At 47.9% G+C, this 23,749-nt stretch overlaps 3 protein-coding genes across 4 annotated transcripts; 1 reads left to right on the top strand and 2 right to left on the bottom strand.

Moving 5' to 3' along the window:
- Positions 1-38: 38 nt before the first annotated feature.
- cacng4b (calcium channel, voltage-dependent, gamma subunit 4b) lies at positions 39-13,697 on the bottom strand. Its single transcript, XM_037477477.2, has 4 exons — positions 12,664-13,697; positions 3,264-3,347; positions 1,546-1,686; positions 39-1,243 (listed from the first exon to the last, which is right to left on the bottom strand). Exons 1-4 carry the CDS (start codon positions 12,884-12,886, stop codon positions 735-737), a joined length of 957 nt encoding a protein of 318 aa, XP_037333374.1. The 5' UTR covers positions 12,887-13,697; the 3' UTR covers positions 39-734.
- Positions 13,698-14,509: 812 nt separating this feature from the next.
- On the top strand, positions 14,510-17,524 carry zgc:161969 (uncharacterized protein LOC569044 homolog). The gene is made up of 2 exons (XM_037476736.2): positions 14,510-14,993; positions 15,307-17,524. Exons 1-2 carry the CDS (start codon positions 14,793-14,795, stop codon positions 17,017-17,019), a joined length of 1,914 nt encoding a protein of 637 aa, XP_037332633.1. The 5' UTR covers positions 14,510-14,792; the 3' UTR covers positions 17,020-17,524.
- Positions 17,525-19,586: 2,062 nt separating this feature from the next.
- Positions 19,587-23,526, bottom strand: aimp2 (aminoacyl tRNA synthetase complex interacting multifunctional protein 2). Of its 2 annotated transcripts, none has more exons than XM_037476737.2 (4): positions 23,286-23,526; positions 21,952-22,170; positions 20,938-21,172; positions 19,587-20,439 (listed from the first exon to the last, which is right to left on the bottom strand). In XM_037476737.2, the coding sequence occupies exons 1-4, from the start codon at positions 23,379-23,381 to the stop codon at positions 20,051-20,053; spliced, it is 939 nt and encodes a 312-aa protein (XP_037332634.2). In that variant the 5' UTR covers positions 23,382-23,526; the 3' UTR covers positions 19,587-20,050. The 2 variants fall into 2 exon arrangements, with proteins under 2 accessions (XP_037332634.2, XP_037332635.2); XM_037476738.2 differs by having other exon boundaries at positions 23,367-23,526.
- Positions 23,527-23,749: the final 223 nt, after the last annotated feature.

The raw sequence follows: 23,749 nt of genomic DNA, 5'->3' as shown, positions 1-23,749 counted from the left end.
GGGATGTGACCAAAAGGACGGCCAGGCTGACATGGCGGGGGTGGGGCATTGAAGAAAAAAAAAGTGCTCAACTGACAAATGTCAGAGAAGAATAAATAGGAGGCGGCGCCAAAAACACTGAACGTTCAATACATCACAACTCAGCAGGTCAACCATTGGTGAAGACAATGACCCCTAAACTACACTCTGTATAGATGGAGTTTGTTATAAAGGCCGTACATCAGAGATACAGAGAGAGAGAGAGAGAGAGAGAGAGAGAGACAGTTGTCTCTTATTAACCTTTGATTAGAGTATAAGGCAAGATAGACAACAAAGACTTGGGGTGACAATTTATATACATCGATACAAATGGAACACTTTGAAGTTGAATAGTACATTTCATCTAGCACCTTGTTGAATTATTTTCAGGTAGATTAATATTGATTGGCACATCCCAACATGTCCCACCCACAACGTTAAGTGACCATTTCACACAGAATATGAATCAGCTCCAGCACACACAAAGATCTGCTTTGAATGATTTCCTAAAAGTAGATACGTGGTTCTCAGGTTATGTTTAATCGTCTCGTCTCGCGTCCAGCTGAGCGTCCTCTCACCTCCTTCCAGGCCCTTTCAAAAAAAGCCAGTGTCCTCCAAAAAATTGGGCCTCTTCGAGTGCAGCCGGGCTCCCGCAGATCGGCCCGCGCTCATCGCATTCCTCCGCCTCTGGGGGCGTGGGGGGGGCCCCGCGGCCCTCACACCGGCGTGGTCCTGCGATTCAGCCCGTCCTTCGAGTCATTGGGGAAACAGTTGTGGACCTGGAGGAACTCGGCGGCCGCCTCGTGCTCGGGGCTGTACGCGCTCTCCGCCCCGCCGTCCCTCGCCATGGCGTACATGGACAGCTCGTCCAGGGGCCCCTTCAGCCCGGCCACCGGCGAGTTCTCCCGCGACGCCTCCGTCGAGTGGGAGCTGGCTTGCGACGTCCGCCGGCGGTACCGGAAGCTGGGTATCCTGGAGTAGGGGGAGGAGGAGGAGAGCGAGCGGATGAACTCGCGCCGCGCCCTCCAGCGGACCTCCTTGTTTTTCTCGATGTAGATGTTGATGGCGAGGACGGCGACCGTCTCGGCCACAATGAAGGAGAGGGCGCCAAAGTAGAAGGACCAGCCGTAGGCGTAGGTGTACTTCCGGTCGTCGTCCCGCTTGTCACTGGGGTCGCCCGCGTTGCTGGAGATGTAGACAATGATGCCAATTATGTTGCTCAGACCTGAGGGATGACGGGGTGAAAGAAATAAAGGACAAAGAGGGAAAATGTTACGAACAATAATCCATGACTTTACCACTAAAAACTTCACACTCATCACCACGGAGATATAACACTGGTCCTCATCACTCGCGAGTGGTGAATGGAGATCTTGACCTTCATCGGCTGCGGGATGAAGGCCATCTGCATGATTGCATCGACTTTGACGGAGTGCCGCGTACGTTATCGCGGGGGCGCCAGACGGAGCTGCCCCCGAAACCCGGCGCTCCTTAAAACGACCGCTGCTCGCCGAGGGCAAGACTCACCTGCGGCCACGAAGAGAATGCCGGCGCTGAGCAGGACGTTGTTGGTCTTGTTGTAGACGCGGCCCACGCCGACGCACATGCCGCCGAGCATCAACAGGACGGTGCTGAGGATGGGGAACACGCTGGAGGCCCGGACTATACCTGCAGGGGGCGGAGGAGGGAGGGCGCGACATGATTAATAACTTCATTAGCCAATATTTGATAGGAGATTCAAGGGACTGGTTGATGAAAGATGGATACAAGTTAATGAATTAATCCATCACCCAGTGGATTAAATCGGGAAGCAATTCATAGCGATCGAAATTCCCACCAAAAAAAAATTCCTTTTTTTTTTAAAGAGAAATCTCTTTACCCATTTCCACCTCCTTCCTTAGATAAGTCCCATTTTTGCTTTAACCTGTGACAACACTTTTCTAACCGGCTGCAGGAAGAAGAAAGAGCTCTCAACTCCACAGAAAATAAGCACTGCATGTATTTACCCAATTGTCAGGTGCTAAGCCCTCCTGTGAAGATTGAACTTTATCCAAAGTCTGATAAGTCGTGTTTGTTCTGCTCATGTTCAGCAGATACTGAAGTGGCTGTGCTTTAAATCAATTTACACCCACAGATCGGTGGAAATACGTTTGAAAATATGCTTTATGCAACAAAAAGAAAATGAAGAGAAAATGCAAATAAGCTGGTGATTCTGCACTGACATCACTGAAAGTATTAAAGTAAAATTATAAACAATATGGGATGCTAATCCTGCAAATCGTTGCCCAATGTTTAGTAACAAATTAATAATGAGAACCTTTTTGGTTTCAATATCACTGAAAAGACTCCGTTTCCATTCTACTCCATTTCGCTCTTTCAGAGATACTCGCCACCTGACCACGCCCGCCTCACCTGTGGCCTATAAACTGATTGTGAACCCTTTGCCTCATTCTTTGCACTGTCTCCAAGCACTCTGATGTGTACTGTGTGCATCTACGTGAATTAACATGAGTCAGTTGATGAATTTAATTGTCGTTATGATTTACTGTCAGGCTGTTAATAGGTAATTAACTATTAGGTAACTGTTAATTCATTGCTTTTTTTGTTGTCAGACATGTGCCATGTGGGAAGATTGATTGTTTGATCCATGTTCTTACGTCGGTTAAATTGGGATTAGTGAACTTATCTCTTTGTTAATTTGTCCTGCCCAACTTGTGTGGATTGACTATTGTCAATTACCTGCCACTAATTGCTATATCTTTTTGCTCTCACTCTGCAACACACAGACGATGCATCTTGACTGAAGTCAACCTTGGCAAATAAATAAAATACTACCGTGCCTTCTCCACGCTTCATTCATCACTCAAATATCATTTGATGTCTTCTGACCGAGACTCTGTTTTCTCACCAAACCCTCACTCCACCTGAACCATTTCCATTACCCTACAGTTCTTACAATCACGTTGCCATATTTTTCGTGGGTTTTATTGTATTGATTCGCAAATAAGGAACATGTAATGAAACTAGGACAGTCAATTCAAAACTATTACTAGTCATTCGAAATGGACGCCAAATATCCATTCAGAAAATACATTCCATGGGATGTGGTATCAGGCGGCGGCCCTGAACCCTGTTTAAAGTCGCCGCCTCTGATCGACCTCTGTATGAAACAGCATTTGCTGTCGAGGAAGAAAAGACGCTCTTAAAACGAATGGATTGATCTAGAGCAGACGAAGAGGACTCACGCAGCAAGTATTCAGAGCTGTCTGTGTCGTAGTCGTTGTCATCAGGGAAATGGTTGATTCGGTAACAGCTGCCTTGATTGATTCCTGCAAAACAAAAAAGGAGAGTCTCCATGTTAGAGACGAAAAGCAGTCCCCAACATGCTTTAAAAGTCTGACACACGGCATTTGATGTCTAGGAGGACTGGTCATACAACAAATAGGAAACTGGAATATAGGAATCGATCTCCTTTTGAGGCAGAGCTGAAGGTAAAGATTTATTTGATGCTTGGGGGGGGGGGTTGACTTTTGATGTAAATCCATCAATCTGCAGGTGGTTTTGTTTGGTAGAAGGACGAGAGACCCCTGACGACCCGTCTAATGGAACAAGGCGCTTTTATGCTCTAGTCACTAATGAAAGTTGACGGGACGGGACATCGGTTATTGGAAAATGATTGTACAGATTTTTATGGAGCACTTAAGTGCTTCTCCGCGAGAAGTATTAAAAAATAACCAGACTCAGACAACCAGACAGTCTTATTTCCTCGGGCAGGTCGTTCCATGTCACTGAATCTCGGTCAATTCTGGTTCTTTCATGTCTTCACACTGCTGCTTACTTTAACTTAACATGAACACAGTAGTCAGGCAGGGTTATTTATAGAACTGTAAATTAGACATTTGAAAAAAAGTAATGACAGTGTTTGTACCCTCACTATACAGAATCTTTGATAGCATTTGTTGAATGGCACCAAAACTGCAAAAAAATGGATACATGCAGCACACCAACAAAACCCATTCCTTTGGATAAACTCGTACACCATCCGCATGGTTTCCAACATCGATAAAGTACGCGGGTTGTTGTTTATAGCTCCCGCTCTCCGCCGGGGATCCCGCACGCGAAAGATCACGCCTCAGTGCGCTCATATTGTAAGAACGGAGCCCACGTGAGGAGGGGAGCTTATCCTGCTCATGCGGTGGCGGGATTGTGATTGCGTTGCCCCTCCCCGAGGGATTCGGTGGCTGGTGGCGCGTGTCCTTATCCAGCTCAGGTGAGTGGTTGAGCGGCGGAGGGGACAGGAAGCCAATTTGACAAACAAAAAGGCCGCCTGGTGGAAGCGCTTCGTGCAGAGAACGGAGAGAGCAGCATGTGGCTGTAAGTGAGCACCATGATGAAAAAAAAAAACCTTGTCTAGAGACGGAGACACACAGCACAAGAAATGTTTGGACCAAAAAGCAGAAAAAAAATGAGGAGTTTACAGATTAGTCCAAAGCAACCTGGGAACAGATTGAAAGAGAATGAGAAACAAAACAAACAAAAAATGATACTAGGACACGCTAAAGGGAGTATTATTAATTATTATTTATAATAGGTGAACAAGGTGATTACACAAAGGTGATACAGATCAGAGCACCACAGACAACTAAAGTGGTGGAAAAACAAAGAGTGGGAAGTAGAAGCAGCATGACGGTAGGGTAGAGGGACGTTGCACAAAGATCAGCTTCATTTTTGACGATCCCCATCTGGCTGCTTCAACAGACTACTTTCAAAGTGGATTTACTGTTGATGAACGATGGTAATGACAGCCAATGTGAGCCAGACACAACGAAGCTCATGTTGGGCAGACACTTTAAAAAAAAATGTTTCTTACATTGCGTTTTTCCGTTTCCATCATCCATACTCGAATGATGAAAAGTGTCTCTTTCCCTCAAGCCCCAAGCACATTGCCTCGTGTTAAGGAATCTACGCTATGATTGGACAACCACTGTTTGGGAGAAAGAGCGAGGAGTTTGGCGAACAGTCAATAGGCTGAACCTCGGTTAAGCTTTGTCTTTCTCTGGAAGCAATTACGACTTATACTTATCACACGGCAAACAGAGAAAGTTTTTTTTTTTTTACCACTAAAAGCCCAACAGGCAGCCGAGATTAGAGCCGACCTGATGTCAACCATTCAATTAAATGACACCTGTCAACTCCATTTCCCAGGTGCCTAAGGGTCAACAGTGCATTGTCGCCTGTGCCCCGGCTTTTATCGGCGCCTGTTTCCATTAACTAGGTCTGCTGCTTAATAAGGGACATCAAGTTAATTAGCGTCAAATCCGTCGGTGGGAATGGAGCCCGAGTTTGTGTCTGGTGGCTGATCGGGAAAAAAAAAGTGTGGTATTTTAAGCAGTTAAGTGAAAAGGTCCTGTAGAAAAAGAAGAAAAAAAAACATCTGGCTCATTTGGTTAGATCGAGAACTGTGAAGATACTAAACATCACACAGACACCTTGGCCCTGCTGTTTATTTCTGTGTAAACACGGACTGGAGCTTCAGCACCGGAGCGAGTAGCTGACTTCAACGAAAAAAATACATCATTCAGTTTGAACACAGGATGCTATTAATTTGGACTTGCACACAATGGTCCCAGACGGCGGCCTGCCTGACGCCTCTGTCAGGTCTCCCGTTGTTTGAGTGCATGTGTGTGTGAGCGTGATGAAAAATGGTAGAAATACAACACCACGGATTGGTAATCTGATTGTCAGCCGAGGCCTCGAGGCTTGTGATTTATGAGTGACAGTTTTCAGCTCCGAGTCTGGATGCTGACCAGCGGGGAGGAGGGAGGCGGAGACTAAACACCGGACGGAGGTGAAAGGAAATGAAACAACAAAAGCGCAGTGGGGCAGAGGAATGGTGGGATGCAATAAAGATAGGAGACCACATCAAAGGGGGAAGCAGTCGGAGCAGCGCACCAATGCAAACGGCGAGAGTGATGGAGGGACTAAATGTGTTTTCAAATGTTGTGACGGACATTTGTGTGATGCAAAAGCTCTAAAAAAAAAGGACACACTAAAAAGACAATAAAGAGACAAAAAGACTGCCAGACGGACACAGACGGTTGATCATCTGATTTGTACCGAAAGCCGCCATATCCACTAATTGGTTGCCGACTGTGCTGTGACGAATTGATTATCAATCTTTACACGGCCATGGATTTGAATAGCCCCCCGCTGAGCATCTTCCCCTCTTCTCCATGGCAACCCATTAGCCCTTAAGGGTTGATAATTCCATTTACATAAACAATCTCAAAGAGCAAATAAGAGACGCCTTGGCAAACCCCAGTCACACTTGACAGTTTATGACTCCCAACACTAACACATGTGAGACCTCTGGCAACATGCACACAATATTTAGTGGGAGCAGCTGGGATGCCACCGGCAACTGGAAGATGCACATCTTCATTATTTTTGAATTAGCGCCGCTATGCCAATAAGGGAGTTGTCTCCTTGGAATACACCAATCGCATTGTCTGAGCACGTCCATCTCTCGGCTCTGGCGTCTTCAGTGCACGGTACCATGACAACGAGTCTCACATGACCCCCCCCCCCCCCCCCCCCCCCGCTTTTTCAGGTTTGTAGCTCTGCAACGGGAAAGCTAATGAAAAGTGATATGATGACTGTATTTTTCCAGAACTGTGCAGATTACAGTGGGAGATACACGCTCAGCTTCACGTGGAAAAACCCACAGCGAAACCCGAGGAGCCCGTGCGATGTTCTGCTTTGTTTCCTAAAGTCAGCCTTGACGAGGGAGAAGTGACGAGGGAGAAGTGACGAGGGTGAAGCGCAAACGGATGACAGGTTTGCTGCTAGGGATTGACATCGAATGCACAAACGAGTCACATAATTGACACCCGGAATGATTACTTTGGGACCAGGGAATGCCAGAACGAAGTATAAAAGCAAGACGTAAATACAAAACAAAACTCTCCAAATTTCAGGCCACGTTGGACAAGACGGATGGTTTATTAATCTGTCAGCAGGCAGCGATTTAGATTGAAACCTATTGTCTTAAAACAATGAGGAGCCTGGAATCTCCGTTATTTTAGCCTAGTGTGTGGACAGTATATCTGTAAAGGTTTTACTTTTATTGAGTAAAGCAGAACAAATAGAGAGAGACTTTAGTGGAGGCCTCACGGCCACTTCACGCACAGGGCAAGCAATGCAGCTCCGTTTGCCGGGAAAATGATAAGTCCCGCCTCTCCATGGATTCGTCAGAGCCAATGGAATGGAGCCAGACCCACGTGGGATAGATCGCCCGTTTTCCTGGCCAGTAAAAAGAGGAGACGTGTGGAGCGAGAAATGACGCTCCGCTCTGAAGGCGAAGCCCCGCCCCCCTTTTCCATGTAAACAAGACGTAATGTTGGGGGGGGGGTTGCACTCACACAACTTCACAACAACCGAGAGTTTAAGGCGCGTCATTGACTTAGGAGGCTGTGATTTGAAGTCGGGACTGGAGCTGTCAAAAAGCTGGACAAATCAAAATTGCCCATAATTCGGGATGTCCCGGGCTTGCCTACACCCGGAAATTATGCATTCTTTCATTGAAAACTCATAAAAATAAGGGAATTTATGTTTAAAAAGTCATAATGTGATTCGTGTGCTTTGAGTTTGTTTTGTTTGGCGATTAGTGGCTTTAAGGCTGAACGCCTCTTTACGGTAACGCCCCCACTGGAAGTGTTTTTTTAATAATGCGCCGTTAAAGGCGTTGCGTAGCCACGCTTTCCCAAAGAGACACTCAAATCTTCGCAGAAACGAATAAACGGAAGGTCTTCTACAGTCTCTGATAGAAGATTATGAAAGAATAACGCATACTTCTCGCTAGAAATGCCATCGAAATGCATACAAATGCTGATGCTTTCTTAAAATATTGTGTTTTTCACGGAGATTATGCTGACCGCCCGCCATGTTTTTCTTTTCGCTACCGGGAAACTTGATAGTCACGTGACCTATTTGCAAAGCAATGTAAATGAATGGGCCAATAGAAACGTAACATAGTAACGTTATTTTGGGGGAAAACGTGACATGACTACGTTTATCACGGTGGACCAACGTAGCCATTTCACGCTTTTTTTGGAGACTGGGTTGGCCTAGCAGCACCTCTGAAGCGCACTGATCATATTTGTGTGTCCCTTTGGGCACATGAAGGCTGTCTTCATGCTAAGCTAAGCTAAGCTAAATAGGACCTTTCTATTTAGAGTAGCATCAAAAAATGAAAAGGGGCAGGGAGATTGAGGGTATTCGTGGGGTTCGTTAATAAAAGCGGAATGAATCTGATTAAAGAACGATGAGAAAGAAGGAGCGGCCTGGAAAGAGAGGGGAAGAGAGAGTGCACGGCGAGCAGAGGGAAGGGTGACGGCGTGGAAGTTGGGGCCTGCTGGCTAATTCGTGGCCCCGCTCAGCTCCTCAGTTGTTTAAATACAGACCAGTGGAGCACAGTGGGAACAAAGAACGTGAACCTCCCACCTCAACCCTCAAAGTCCAACACACACCTCCACCGCGCCCCGCGCCTCGTACCACAAACAACAACACATCGCAAGCCGCCGTGTTAACCATCAAGATTTACCTGCTAATTGGATTGTTATTATTAGTTTAATTTACCCAAGTCACACTTTAAGGAACCGCTTCCAGTGCAGTACAGACCCCGATGCAAATTAGGCACAACCGATGCAGGAGGCATCACAACGTATATGTCACGGTTTGGTCTCTCTTCCTGTGTTATTTTGTAGTTTTCATGTCTCTTGTGTTCCTGGGTAACTTCACTTCCTGCCTTGTCCTGTGATTGCCTGATTGATCCCACCTGTGTCCAATCACCTGCACCTCCCTTGTGTATTTAAGCCCTGTGTGCCTGTTGTCCAGTGTCGTGTCATTGTCTATATGTCCCACGCTGTTGGAGCACGTTATCAGTTTTGTCTGGAATAAAGAGCACTCTTTTTGATCGAGAACCTCGGCTTTTGAGTCCTGCTTCCGCCTGCTCCAGCACCGACCCTGACAGAATGACACGACCAAAGAAGGACTCAGCAGACTCCTGGTACGACTTGGGCCCGGAATACCTGGATGTGAGGAGCCCGTTTTTCCAGCGCAAGACGGACTTCATTTTTGGTCCCAGGAGCTATCAGAAGGCGTGCCTGGAACTAAGGGACCTCCTCAACCCGAGGAAGAGCCCGAGGAGGAGGAGGAAACGAACCCCTCCAGCCCCGGCTCCTGACCCGGTCCAAAGACGCTTGCCCCAGCCCGTTCCTGCGCCGAGACGCCCGTCAGCGCCCGTTCCGGCGCCGAGACGCCCGTCAGCGCCCGTTCCGGCCCCCAGAGTCCAGTCTCCGCCCGTTCCGGCCCCCAGAGTCCAGTCTCCGCCCGTTCCGGCCCCCAGAGTCCAGTCTCCGCCCGTTCCGGCCCCCAGAGTCCAGTCTCCTTCCCCACCCCCACGGCCCCCGACGATGACCCCTCCCTCCCACCCTCTTGTGACCGCCTGGAAGTCGGTCCTTGAAGGGGGGGTGGGGTCAGGGGTTGGGCCGGAGCCCCAAGCCTCGACGACGCCGGAGCCGCACTGCTCGGCGCCCCCCGCCACGACGACGCCGCAGCCGCACAGCTCGGCGCCCCCCGCCACGACGACGCCGGAGCCGCACTGCTCGGCGCCCCCCGCCACGACGTCGCCGCAGCCGCACTGCTCGGCGCCCCCCGCCACGACGACGCCGCAGCCGCACTGCTCGGCGCCCCCCGCCACGACGACGCCGCACTGCTCGGCGCCCCCCGCCACGACGACGCCGCAGCCGCACTGCTCGGCGCCCCCCGCCGCGACGACGCCGGAGCCGCACTGCTCGGCGCCCCCCGCCGCGACGACGCCGGAGCCGCACTGCTCGGCGCCCCCCGCCGCGACGACGCCGCAGCCGCACAGCTCGGCGCCCCCCTCCGCGACGACGCCGCAGCCGCACAGCTCGGCGCCCCCCTCCGCGACGACGCCGCAGCCGCACAGCTCGGCGCCCCCCGCCGCGACGACGCCGCAGCCGCACAGCTCGGCGCCCCCCGCCACGAGGCACGGCCGCCGCAGCGGTCGGCCCCCCGAGACCCTGAAGCCCGGCCGCCGTAGCGGTCGGCCCCCCGAGACCCGGAAGCCCGGCCGCCGTAGCGGTCGCCCCCCCGAGACCCTGAAGCCCGGCCGCCGTAGCGGTCGCCCCCCCCGAGACCCTGAAGCCCGGTCGCCGTAGCGGTAGACCCCCCGAAGGACCCGACACATGGCCGCCATCACCCTGAGTTCCCTGCGCGGTCCAAGATCGTTGGGTTCCCACCCTCCCTCCCCTTGTCTGTGTTTCTCTGGTTCTGTTCCCCTTGAGGACCGTCTGGAATTCGGTCCTTGAGGGGGGGGTTCTGTCACGGTTTGGTCTCTCTTCCTGTGTTATTTTGTAGTTTTCATGTCTCTTGTGTTCCTGGGTAACTTCACTTCCTGCCTTGTCCTGTGATTGCCTGATTGATCCCACCTGTGTCCAATCACCTGCACCTCCCTTGTGTATTTAAGCCCTGTGTGCCTGTTGTCCAGTGTCGTGTCATTGTCTATATGTCCCACGCTGTTGGAGCACGTTATCAGTTTTGTCTGGAATAAAGAGCACTCTTTTTGATCGAGAACCTCGGCTTTTGAGTCCTGCTTCCGCCTGCTCCAGCACCGACCCTGACAGTATATGTGGGCAAACAAACAAATTAAAGACAAAGAGGGTTTCATCTTCTTTCCTTTTTTTTTCCTCCACTATACTTTGGAGTCTCCATGACAACAGAGTCACCATCCAGCAGATTGTGTTTTTAAGCAGAGGCACAACTATTAGCACAGTTTTTTTCACACATTTATATGACAGGCTGGCCTTTGATTCTGCAAATTATGTGGATTCAAAAAAGGAGTCTCTTGTGTCATTAATCCGCTTTCATTATTTACGTCAACGCACTGATGGGAAATCATACTCGACATTATCTTTGGCTGAAATTTTATGTATTTTAATTTCTTGGAGGGTCTTAGTCAGAGGATGTAGGTATTATTATATTTCACACTGCAGTCTGTGCTGTCAGCTAAGCAGGACTCTCCGGGATGTGCCTCCCGGGTCTAAAGCGTCCATCTTCCCGCAGGACGAGCAGACTCTGTTTAATCATTGATGACTGCTCCCTGTATGTGGGGCCTGATGACATTAAGCCAGGCAGGGAATGAAGGAGAGAAATAAACTGAAAATACTGAAAGAAACCTGACATTGAAACTGAATTTTGCAGAAGGTAAATTATGATACCATCAGGGAAAAATAGATATTTTCTTTATGTGGTACAACTTGAAATATGTTCAGCTGCTTTTGAGATATTAAGAAACACTGCGTGTTTAGATACCTTTTTTATTTCATTAATAGTCCAGGCACCGATGATGAACAAAAGGCGACACAGAAGATGCATGAAAGAACAAACGTTTGTGTTTCCATCTGCTGTGAGAAGGTGTTGGCTGCAACAAAGCTCCAGAAACAGAAGTCATTGTGTGCCACGTTTCACACTGTGGGATGTGGATACTTCATCCTTAGTCTCATTCATCTCCGGAGTGTCTCTCTGGAGGGTCAAATGCTTTCTGTGTATTAAAGATATAGTGGTTTTAGATATAGAGTTCCACATCACAGCCACTTATGGGCATAACAAGGCGCTTGGGGTTACATTTCGTCGGTTTTCTTTTTTTCAAAACTTCTCTAAACCAATTGTTGAATAGACGTGAGTCTTATTTCTTCGCTCTAATTCATTCATTCGCAATGTTTCCATTGATCGGCGCATCGTGAAATGAAGAGAAGCAACCTGTCGCCTCGACTCCCTCACGGACAGCCGAGGGGAGAAGTCAAGGGGTGGCCGGAAGGAACTGTCAATGGACGATTAACTCTGAAGGGACTATGTCGCGCACATCTTCAAACGTCAAATGCGTAAAATGGTTTCAACAGCACACCCAGCGAGAAGAAAATGCATAATTGTGGATGTTTACTTCAAGTTCTGTAGCAAATATCTTTTATACTGGCTCGGACATGACGCGATCCCGGAGTCATCTATTTTTATACTGCCGTGCATGTTTCCATAGCAATTTCACGGATGTTGCCAAGCAACAGCCACGGATACAATGACATAAATGAAAGTAGACAAAAAGCACGCACTTTTCCTGCCAGGGAACATATTTAAGGTGAATGGGTTGAGACGCGGCGGCTTGGCATCGCCCCGCAGACTGTAACACAGCCGCTTTTATTGTGTGGGCTTATAGAACAATGCGATGTAACAGTTGGCCGGGAGCTGGAGTTGAGCTTTTTGTGGGACACCGGCCGCTTGTTTATGTCCTCCTGCATTTGGAGTTAAGTGATTATTGAAGCTTTTCTCCATCTGGCACATAACCTCTGAAAGTTGCTCCACGTGTTGACTCTTTTCTTGTCCGATTGAGATATTTGCCGTGCGTAAAGGGTATGCGCGTCTTTTGCGCGCAAGGAGCATTGGAAGACTCCACCTTGTATAAGACAGAAGGGGGTAAAAGCGAATTCGTACGGAAATAAAATGAAAACTTGCAGTATATATGTTAAATTACCGCAAAGAGCAACTGTGTGAGAGTAAGAGCCGACTTGCCTTCAATGCAGCAGATTCTCCACAGCCCAGAGTGGGTGAGGTCGCCCTTCTTGGTTTTGAGCTGTGACTGGGTCTCGTCTGTGGTGGCATTGGTGCTGTTGCATATATACGCCCGCGAATAGAGCCAGTAGTCCGTGCCGATGGCGATGGTCATCAAGCTGAAGGCAGCAAAAGCCCCCACGGTGGCCAGCAGGGTTTGAACCCCGCGCTCACACCAACCCATGGCGCTGCATGCTCGTCCACGCTCTCACGGGTCCGACATGCGCTCACCGGAGCGCGGAAGCTTCGGTCATACTTTCGGGTTTGGGGTGCGTTCGATCTCTCTGTTTCTCGGCGGATAAAGTTGAGCCCGGAAAAAAGAGAGCAAGCTGGATTATTGTCTGAAACGCTCAACTGCTGCTCAAAACCAACTACAGCTGCGACTGTGAGAGAACACCACTTGTGCGCAATCCAGAGGCTCCATAAAGGTTTGCAGCGCGCAATGGATCAATTGAGAACACTTCGCAACTGCTCACCCTTCGTTTGTCTATTTACCCCCTTTATCTTCGTCTCAAAACTCTTTTCTCCGCTTCCGACACAGACTGTGCGGCTGTCCAAAATCTACACGTCAGTGGCTCTAAAGTGAGACCCCACCCTCACCAAATCTGACCAATGGAGGTGCTGTTGATTAAGGAAAGGAACCAAAATCCATGGGCCAATACAATTTGAAAATTCGAATTCGAATCCCCAATGCGTTGGTGGAATATTTGAGAAAATATGAATTAGTCTCTCGAGTGAGATATTTGGAAACTCCACAGGGGCTGTTACCAAACACTGCCAGCTGCCACGTGGACGCGGATGGGGGTCGGAGAGATAGATAATGAGAGGTTTTGACACAAAGGTCCTTCGCTGTGGTGCATGCCGAACAAACAACCCCTTGCAGAACAGAGAATTAAAAAAGCAATTATGTTTGGTGAGCTCGTGTTACCACATGGGCACGCTGTAAATCACTTAGGTCCATCTGATTTCCCAAGATCACACAAGGAAAGGATGCTGAAAGGCAATGAGAGGTAAGTATTTCTCACTGAAGAAAAGCAAAACAAAATAGAAATGTTAAATGGATAACGTTGCATATGGGGGAAATCCCAAGTGGGGAAAATCTAAAGCGTGTAAATTACTTGCTCTCAAAGCATCACAGGCACTTCTCGCCCCTGTGGTGAATGTGTGGCAGACTAATTTGTTTAATGAACATGCAAAAAGAAAACTGCTTGCATGCCAACCTGATTAAAGGCATGACATTCAACTTTGAGCCAGATGCAAGGTTTTCTTTATTGGATATTGGAATCGTTTCTTCGAGACAAAAACATAGTATAATCTACTATCTATGTGTTATTTCCTCCAACAATGTATTTACCGAGTAAAATATTCCTAAAACCCCTTCTATTGAATGGGTTTGTTTCATACTATTTAACTAAATAGGCATGTACTCCGCTTCCCGTGAGTTTGAAGGCTCCATTCTGGTCCATGAGATCCCTCTCTTATGTCCACATTACAGACTCAGAGGAGCATAGTGAATATCTAATTATCTAATGAAAGACGCCTGTTAAACCAGCCACATCAAAAATGTGATAGACATTTCTGAGTTATTATATTTTTCCTTCTACGTCTAACGTCTACGTTGCTGAATTATTAAAAAAAAATTAGTTAAATTGATTTAAACCTGGCGGAGTGGTTTTAATTCAACGTGTCAATTAAAACCAGTTCTTCCGCTGACCTGGCGGTGGCGCCCACTCGCACCAGCGAGGGGAAAAGGACACGCTGGTAAAAGTACTCCGTGAACGCGAGTAAACAAGGAGACGACAGTGACGTCATGGCTGGATCATCCGGATGGTGTGAAACGCATGCGCCTCGCTCCACCGTCGCCGTTCTCTCAATGGTGGTTGCAGACTCTCGACGCGCATGCGCGTCACCGAAATGTGACGTAGGTGTCTCCTCCTCGTTCGTTTACTGGGCCACATCTGAACAAAGGCCTGCCCCCTTTTTTCATGAGGATTTCTCTACCGCCATCGTTACTTTACGTGTAATCACGATTACTAAATTGGATTACGATACTTTTATTCCATTTCAAGACGTCGAAAACAGTCGGGATAATGTCCGAAATGGATGCCGATCCCCATGACAACAGCGGCGAGACCAAATCGGCCATGCATACTTGGCGTTATCGCCACCATTTCACGTACAAGGCAGATCAAGGGAAGAATATCATCGTCCAGTGTAATCTATGTCTGCCGAGGGTTAATCTGCTGTCCACGTCGAAAACCTCCACGTCAAACCTAAAGAAGCATTTAGACGTGAGTAACGCGCATTAATCCTCCGTTCTGGCATCCCGTGGCCCTAATGTTTATGTGTGAAAGAGGCAATGAATGAATACCTTGTGTTCGATAACGTTACATTGTAGCCGCATGTCGATTACCGACTCGTGGCGCTAGAGGCTGTAAAAAATGTTTATACCAGAACAAAAAGCCATCATTTCACAAGAGGCATTTGAAATTCTGTCTTTTTGCATGTAAACTTTCCAAACTCCTGGGACCTGCGAAAACACACAAACTGCCCACTTCCCAACAACTAACATAAACCCCCTCGGGGGGGCGTTTCGTCCTGCAGAGGACCCACTTGGGCTGTGAAGCCAGGCCGGATGTCAAACGGGGGAGGAAGAAAGAAGAGCACAACGGCGAGGAGAGCAGGCACTGCCAGCTCAAAAAGCTCAAAGCGGAAATCATCTCCAAATGCATGACCCAGGCCAAGATCGACGAGCTGATTTTCAACTTCATCGTGGAAGATTGCCAGTCGTTTTACGTGCTGGAGCAGCCCGGCTTCAGGAAGCTGATTTCGGGGCTAACTGAGGGGCTGAAGTCCATGGAGCGGGTGACCTTGTTCACAAAGGTGGACCAGGGTTTCTCCAAGATGCGCGAGGAGCTCATGGCGAAACTCGGCGGCGTCCAGTACGTGTGCACCACGGCCGACATCTGGACGGCCAACGGCAGGAGCTTCTTCGGCATGACCTGCCACTGGATCGACCGGCACTCTCTGGAGAGGAAGTCCGCCGCCCTGGGGTTCGCGCGGCTGCAGGGCCGGATCACGCACGACACCATCGCCGGGCGGATACACGACATCCACGTGGCGTACAACATCGAGAGCAAAGTGCAGACCACGGTCACCGACAACGGCAGCCCCTTCGTCAGCGCCTTCAAGGAGTTCGCCGTGGACGGCCCGGAGAGCGACGACGACATCGGCTTCTACGAGAACGTGGGCGCCGTCCTGGAGGGCGAGTCGGAGCAGGACATGCTGCTCTTCCTGCCCACCGTGCAGCGCTGCGCCTCGCACACCCTGGAGCTGATCGTCACCGAGGACTTCTGGCAGGCGGTGTCGCAGGGGCCCATGTGCCAGTTGCACTACAGCACCATGGCCAAGGTGTACTCGCTGTGGAGCAAGTGCCACCACCTCCAGGTGGGCATGGAGGCGGCGGAGGAGATCGGCAAGATGGCCCTGGTCGTGCCCGCCGTCATCCGCTGGAATTTGGAGTACTGCGCCGTGCAGAAGATCGTCTCCCTCACCGAGCGGGAGCTGACGGAGCTGTGCGCCCGCCTGGAGGTCCTGCGCCTGCAGCCGGAGGAGATGGCCTTCCTCAAAGAGTACGTCGCCGTGTTCCACCCGCTCGCCTTTGCGCTCGAGCTCTTCCAGGCGGAGCAGAAGTGCTACCTGGGCTTGGTCATCCCGACCGTGCTCAGCCTGAAGAACAAGCTCAACGAGCAGAAGGACTCGGCCAACTACTTCGGCGAGGTGATCGGCGCCGTCGTGGTGGCCATCGACGCGAGGTTCCAGGAGCTGTTCGCCAGCACGGAGGCCAAAATCGCGACGGCAACCACGCCGCAGTTTCGCCTGTGGTGGATGGCGGCGTCGGACCGGGAGGAGATGTGCGCCCTGCTGGCCACCGAGGCGTCCCAGGTGGACCCCGGCAACATCCCCGAGGCCAACACCAGCCGCAACGTGTCCACCATCGAGTCCGAGGACGACTTCTTCAGCTACGGCTCGGCCAAGCCCACGGTTCAGATCCAGCAGCGGGGGGTGACGGAGGAGATCCGCAAGTACATCGAAGGGACGGGGAAGAGCCTGGAGTGCCTGCAGGACTTCCCCAGGGTGAAGCAGCTTTTCTTAAAGTACAACACCACGCTGCCGTCCACGGCCCCCGTGCAGCGCCTCTTCAGCCAGAAGGGCAACCTGGTGACCTCGCAGAGGAACTTCCTGACCGACGACTACTTTGAACGCATTCAGCTCCTGAGATACAACAGCCCGGTGTGCGCGGCGCCGGCCGAGTGAACGCGCAAAATGTGCCCTCGCGATCGATCGGTGTTAACGACTGAAGAGAAAAGGATTTTATTTATAGACAATTTAGCCCGTTAATATTCTTCCTTTATCTTGGTTGATAGGCATATGATCTCATGTTCCGCCCGACCGCTGAATGGCTTGATGACGATTCATGAATTGACAATCGTGGACAATGAGATTTGAGAACCGCCTACGGCAACGGACGCCTCGTTCTATCGGAGAAACCACCGGGCTTAACTGAAGGGATTTTGGTCTGTCAGTTCTGTTTTTTTTTTTTTCTACAGATGCTGAATGAGAATGCATCTCCTGTCTGTATGTTTTATATCATATATAAAGAGACAAGAAAACAGCCTTTTTGGGGCGGGGGGGGGGGGGGGTGTTCTGTGTCTGCGTCTTGCTTTTTTTTTTTTAAACAAATGTGTTTTGTTTTGGATTTGAAGTGAATCAACACACACTGACCACCGTTTTTGAAGAAGTGTGTGTGTGTGTGTGTGTGTGTGTGTGTGTGTGTGTGTGTGTGTGTGTGTGTGTGTGTGTGTGTGTGTGTGTGTGTGTGTGTGTGTGTGTGTGTGTGTGTGTGTGTGTGTGTGTGTGTGTGTGTGTGTGTGTGTGTGTGTGTGTGTGTGTGTGTGTGTGTGTGTGTGTGTGTGTGTGTGTGTGTGTGTGGACGACGCAGTTCAGCAGAACCAAGTGCATTCGGGCGCCACGTGTCCAGACGAAAGCTGCCCACAGCACGGCGCGTCTGAAGATGCTATCTTCCAGAGAGGATAGGAGACGCTCCTGGGATTGGCCTTTTCTTCTTTTGTATGCACCTTTTTATGTACATATATATATCTTACCTTGCCTGCCAGAGAGATTAAGATGAAGGTTTGAAACTCCTCTGCTGTGGCTGGCGGTGAAAAAGTCCCTCACATCTCCAGAGTGTGATTTGCTTGAGAGACAGACTGCCCGACACATCAGCTGATAAAGGGGAAACACAGCTTCACAAAGGACACAGAAAATGGGCCGCTGACGGAAGGCGGTACCGATATCGAGCAGCTCCCACCGGAGCAGGATGGTTTTAAATGAAAATTGCATCGTGATCAACTGGTTAAGAAATAGGAAAATGAAACATGCTGAATGACTAATAAAATGGTCGTGTTGGAAGATGAGAATTCTTCAGTATCTTTTGAAGGTGTGCTTTGTTTTCTTCATATTAGATTTATAAAATCTTAACATCTCAACGTTCCAGTCCTCACACCTTCATCAAGGTTCACGTCATAATGCAGGGACATCCAACAAGAACATTACTCATAAAGCTTATATATGTTTTAGAGGCTGAATATTTGAAGGTCTTTGCCAATGTGCTTAGAGAGCACCATTGTACAATGTGAACCAACTCTTACTGGCTGTGGATGCTTTCCATTGTAGGAGCTCAGTAACAGGCTGGTTTGTATTTTAGGAAGTCATTGATCCAAACGTATGTGCACCAGGAGGGGATTTCCCCCCTGGGTGAAAGCCTGTAGCCTTTATGTGTGTGGAGCTTTTGCCTGATGAAGGTTTGAGTTCACATGACGCAGGATCCTTGGGTTTTATTTTCATAAGGTTCCCCTCAATGTTGCTGCCGGGAAATGTTCTTGACAAGATTCTTTAGCAGCTCACACTCAGGTGAACAAACTGGTTTTGCTTACATTTGTATCAAACTAGTTTCACAAAGCCTTGGATGAAAAATGAGTGTGCATCTTCAAAGAAATTCATTTGGCAATTTAGAGATCAACTCTAACTTCCTAACTTGGTATTTGCTTGAACATCTATCTTATAGTGCAACTGTGCTCGTTTGGTTGTGCAATGCTCCAGATATTTTGACCCCTGACAGATGAGCCTCAAAAGCAAAATGTTTGGAAGGTTATCCGGAAAAATCATGGATCAGTATCAGTAAAAAGCTTCCATTAATTATTCAAAAAGCAAAACACTCACAACCATGAATACAGAAACATATCTTTGATGAAGCTTCCTTTACGTTCAATAAAACTACATCCGGTTGTTTCTGGGGAGGCCTTCCATCATGGCTGGTGCGTCATTTAGAAAACTTAAATTTCAATGTGAAACTTGAAAAAGCATTGGAATTGGATGTGACACCGGACGTAGAGCTGTTGTGCACGAGGTGAATAGAATGAGTAGAGTGCATTCTATGGTAGGACTACGTTGTTGTAAAGTGATCATGTGCTTTCTCTTGTTGAGGCCTTGGTGCTAACAGGGTTTAAATCCTAGTTGATTAGCAAGATACAATGTTTCATGAATTGTAAATGTTACAATGTACAGCCAAAGAGAGAAGATATTGTTACGATGCGTTTACTTTTGTGTTAGTCAAGTGGTTCCATACCTTCCACTTGTTGTAAGGGGGGATGAGGTACAGGGGAACTAAGTTATTGAGTATACTATATTATCTTCAAACTATACAATGCACATCCTGCCACCTGTTGGACACAGAGGTGAACTTCACTCATTTACGCCTTAGCATTGGTTTGAGGAAATTTGTAATCAAATTGATTAAACAATCGACTCAAATAATCCCCAGCTCAAAGGTTGATCCAAAGTGGAAGTTTTAATGATTTAAAATAAAACAATGGTGCAAAGTATTCTCCATGAAAACACCTATTAATACCTGTCACCACACATTTAGAACAGGATGTTAGGCACAGTGGGTGGAAAGTGTACAGAGTGTGTTACTTCTGTCAGTACCTTTGATTTAATCCGTCACCACGCCGTTGTCTTTAGTGTCCTCCCATGCTTCCCCCCACCCTTCGCAAAAATAGCCTTAGAATCCCTTTATTATACAAAAGCAACATGCCAGAGATAAATATGTTACTTTAATCATCAACCATAATGCTCCTACTGAGTCTGTCAGTTAGGTAATAAGTTTCTGTAAGGAGGGAAGCATCAGGGGGCGTTTCCAGACATGGCTGGGATATTGAAATATTCTAATGCCTCTCTCTCACTTTGCTTGACACCTTTCTGGTTTCTGGTCCAGTGACGGCACCATTCACTTTAGATGTAGCTTGGCAGGGCCGAAGTGGCCCAGGTTCTCACAGGCCTTGATCCAGCGCTCAACGTTGGTGGGAGCGGACGAGACGGAGGCGCTTTGCAGCACGCAGCAGTAGCAGGCAATGTCGGCTAGGGAGAACTCCGGCCCGGCCAGCCAGGGGCTGCGCCCCAGAGCGGCGTTAAGGGCCCGCAGGACAGTCGCCCGCTCCTTGGCACTGCCCTCGGCCAGCTGGAAGAAAGCTGTGTCCACCCAGCTGTCCACCAGTGTGGCCACAGCGGGGTCACTGGGGTAAGGAGACAGCAGCTTGAAGAGGAATCGCGCCACGTTGGCCTCGCCCTCGATGGGACACATGTTCTGGACTCTGAACTTCATCTGCAGTTTGGGGACTGGGAAATGTGCAAAAAGGATAAACATGTTTTATCAAGGGCAAAGGCATTTAACCCATCATCAATACATGAATATGTCAGTTATTGATAACACAAACCACAAGATAAGGCATTCCAAAAACTATATATGACCGCGATTCATGTAATCTAAACAGTGTTTGCCCCAGGCCGACAGGGGGGTAGTTGTCCGTTCCACTGGTGCGAACGCCATGATGCCACAAATACGGACATTTTTAACTAAAAGGCAGAGTCCATCCCTAAAATTCTTGAAGTTGGACTTCAGTGGTTGGTTATGTGCAATTACTTGCGCAGAAGGTATTTTTTTATAAGCTAACCACTTAGACACCGAACTATTCAGCATTATTGTGGGGCGCCTTGTTAGTCACTCCGCCTCTAGAAGGCCATCTGTTTCATAAAAGGCAAAGTGGCAGTAGCATATGGAACTGGTTTAGTATTGTCATGCTGTCGGTTTTCATTTAATCCAAGTTCGCAAATTACCATCTTTCCATATGAGGGTGAAGCCCAACTGGAACATCTGGCGGGCATAGCTGTCTGGATGGCGTGGGCCGAGGCAGGACAGGAGCTGTGGCGGCACACTGGATGCTGAGGAGTGGACGTGTACGCTAGAGAGAACTCGATATCGCTGACACAGCACACTGTGCAGCACCAGCAGAGTCAGTGGAGGCTGCGCCGGGTTGGCGTTTATGACGATGTCTCGGAGAGCACCAAGATCCTTGTGACATAAAGAAAGATAAATATTGAAAATAAATGAAGTAATTCACCATGTGTCTAGTCTATCTGGACCAATCCAGCATGCACAAACAGGCTGTAATGAGTCAACACTATCATATGTGCTTCAAGACCAATTCCAAAGTAAACCACTTTTATGGGTTAGCGTGGTGTGATTAACCTCTAATGACAGTTATGATGGGTGGAATCAGGAAAATATCTATGGAAAACAACCACAGAGAAAATTAAGTACAAGACATTTGACAGAAACCGATGTTCCGTCAGCACGGTTTCACACAGAGCAGTGGTTCTCAACTGGTCTGGCTCCGGGACCCACCATCACCCCTTAATGACAAGCCGTGACCCAAATCGAGGAACATTCTCAACTTCTCAAATGTATTCAAAATCAAGTTCATAAGCTGAATTTTACATTTTATATTCAGGATGTTTAATTATCCTAAAAACCCAATATCTCCCCCATATCAGAATGGTTTGACCCAAGCTGGCACAGCAGCTGAAAACATGGACTGCAAAAACGACACTCCGCTCCATTAAAAAAGTCCCTTCAAAATAAAATCACAGGATGAATTATTTTGGGATTTTTTTTTTTTTAATTCTAATTTTTTTTTTCCCATGCAAAGGCCAGGGACCCATTAAAAACCGGTCGCGACCCACCAGTTGAGAATCACTGACGTAGAGCATCCCTTTTATATGATAACTACGTACATTGTGAACACTGTGCCGTGTCCTGGATGTGGAGCTCACTAGTTTTAGAATAGTCACCTTTCCCAGAAGTGTGTCCAGGTCAGTGATGCCTCTGAAGGTCGTGGAGGTGGGGCTTTGGGATGAGAGGCTGCTGCTCACTGTCAGGTCCAGATCAGCATCTGGGGTGGTCACCGTCTTGGCCAGGCCCTCGACAGCCGCTTTCAGCTCGTACAGCTTCCGCATGATCTCATCCTGTCGGGCCTCCAGAGCTTTGACTGCAGGTTCCACTTCACCATTCTGGAAGGACACAAGTTGTTCATTTAGGCTGCAGCCCCAAATTTAACGGTGTAAGCATTCAATATTACTGCAGAATAATCCCAACATTTAACTATTTGACATATCCCACGTTTAAGGTTTCAGTACTGACACATTGTGTTGTGCAGAGTAACATTAATGCCAAAGTCCACTCCAGATGAAAGTGAACAGTGAACAATGCACTGCAGGGTTTCAAAAAGTATCCAGATACCTGCGTAAAAATATCAATATCACACTGTGGAAATACCCCAATTCAACAACCTGACTTATAAATGTTATCCACATTTATTTAACATGAGCAAAATATACATAAAATAAATAAAATGTTTCAAAGCACTTTTATTTACAGTATTAGTATTGCTGATTATGTTAGGAGTAAGAAATATTTTACTATGGTGGTTTAATACAACGTTAGCATTTGTTGAAAAATTAATCATGTTGTATGTTCATTAAAATGCATTAATTACATCTTCATTTGTAGAATAACTTTAAGAAACAGAAAAAACAATACCCAGCTGTAAATCTAGTAGCAAATAGAAATAGAAATAACCTTAAAGACTAACGTTAGAACACCGTATTTAAGTTAAGTAACGTTAATGTTAGAGTGACTTGAATTACAGTTAGGTAACTAACTTAAGTATGAACTGACATGTAAACTGAGTAAAAATAGGTATTCAATAGCAATAGGCACAAGAGACCGTTGTATTTAACCCAAGCTTTTAACAACAGTGGGCTTCTGTGAAATGCCATCTTGATGCGCACTTAGGTTTATTATCAACGGCAGTGTAAGCAAATCCAGCAAACGATGGACTAAAAACATAATAAATAAAATTGAATACATTCATCTTTAAACGTCGTAACAGTGGAGACAAATATAACGTTAACGTTAATTGTTGCATCAGCCATCACAGAATTTTGCTAAGCTAAAGTAAGCTAATGCTAATACACAGAAAGAAAACGAATAGCCGACAGATATTAACTAAAGGTAACACAAGCTTTAAAAAAATACAAAAAGGTAAATGCAAGGTAAACAGCTCAAAAAATAAAAAATGGAGATAAATCAACCTTGGTGATGAAAATGAATGCAGTTGAGTTACCTGAAGCGCGTGGACATTCGGTAAGGCGTACATGCAGGTCGGTAAATCGGTCTTCATGTGACTCCCGCTGACGGGCTTTACCTGGTACATGGGCATGGCGGCGGACCGTTGGCGCTCAGTTATTGTCACCGGCGAAACCGTTTACAGTTAAACCCCGAACACAGGCGTCTCGTGGGGGCCGCGGTGGTGACAGGCAGCAGCAGCGAGGGCCACCGACGGTCACACAGGAAGAGGCCGCGGTGACGTCACATCCGGGCAAAAGTATAACGATACGTATTTATGGTGGCGAATAGTTGCATGCATTCGTTTCGGATTAGGCGTTAAAGGGATTGTTTTCCTAAATTGTTTTAATATTCACACAGTGGTGTTTAAAAAAATCCAGATTTGCTCTTTTCCCGCTGCGTGCGTCTCATCGCACGTGCACTAGAGTGCGCCACAGTGTAATCTTTCACGTCCCATCTTTG

Source organism: Pungitius pungitius, chromosome 12 (assembly GCF_949316345.1).
Source record: "Pungitius pungitius chromosome 12, fPunPun2.1, whole genome shotgun sequence".
NCBI classification, from domain to species: domain Eukaryota; kingdom Metazoa; phylum Chordata; class Actinopteri; order Perciformes; family Gasterosteidae; genus Pungitius; species Pungitius pungitius.
The sequence above is the reverse complement of the archived record's forward strand: the minus strand, read 5'-3'. Positions and strand labels throughout refer to the sequence as shown.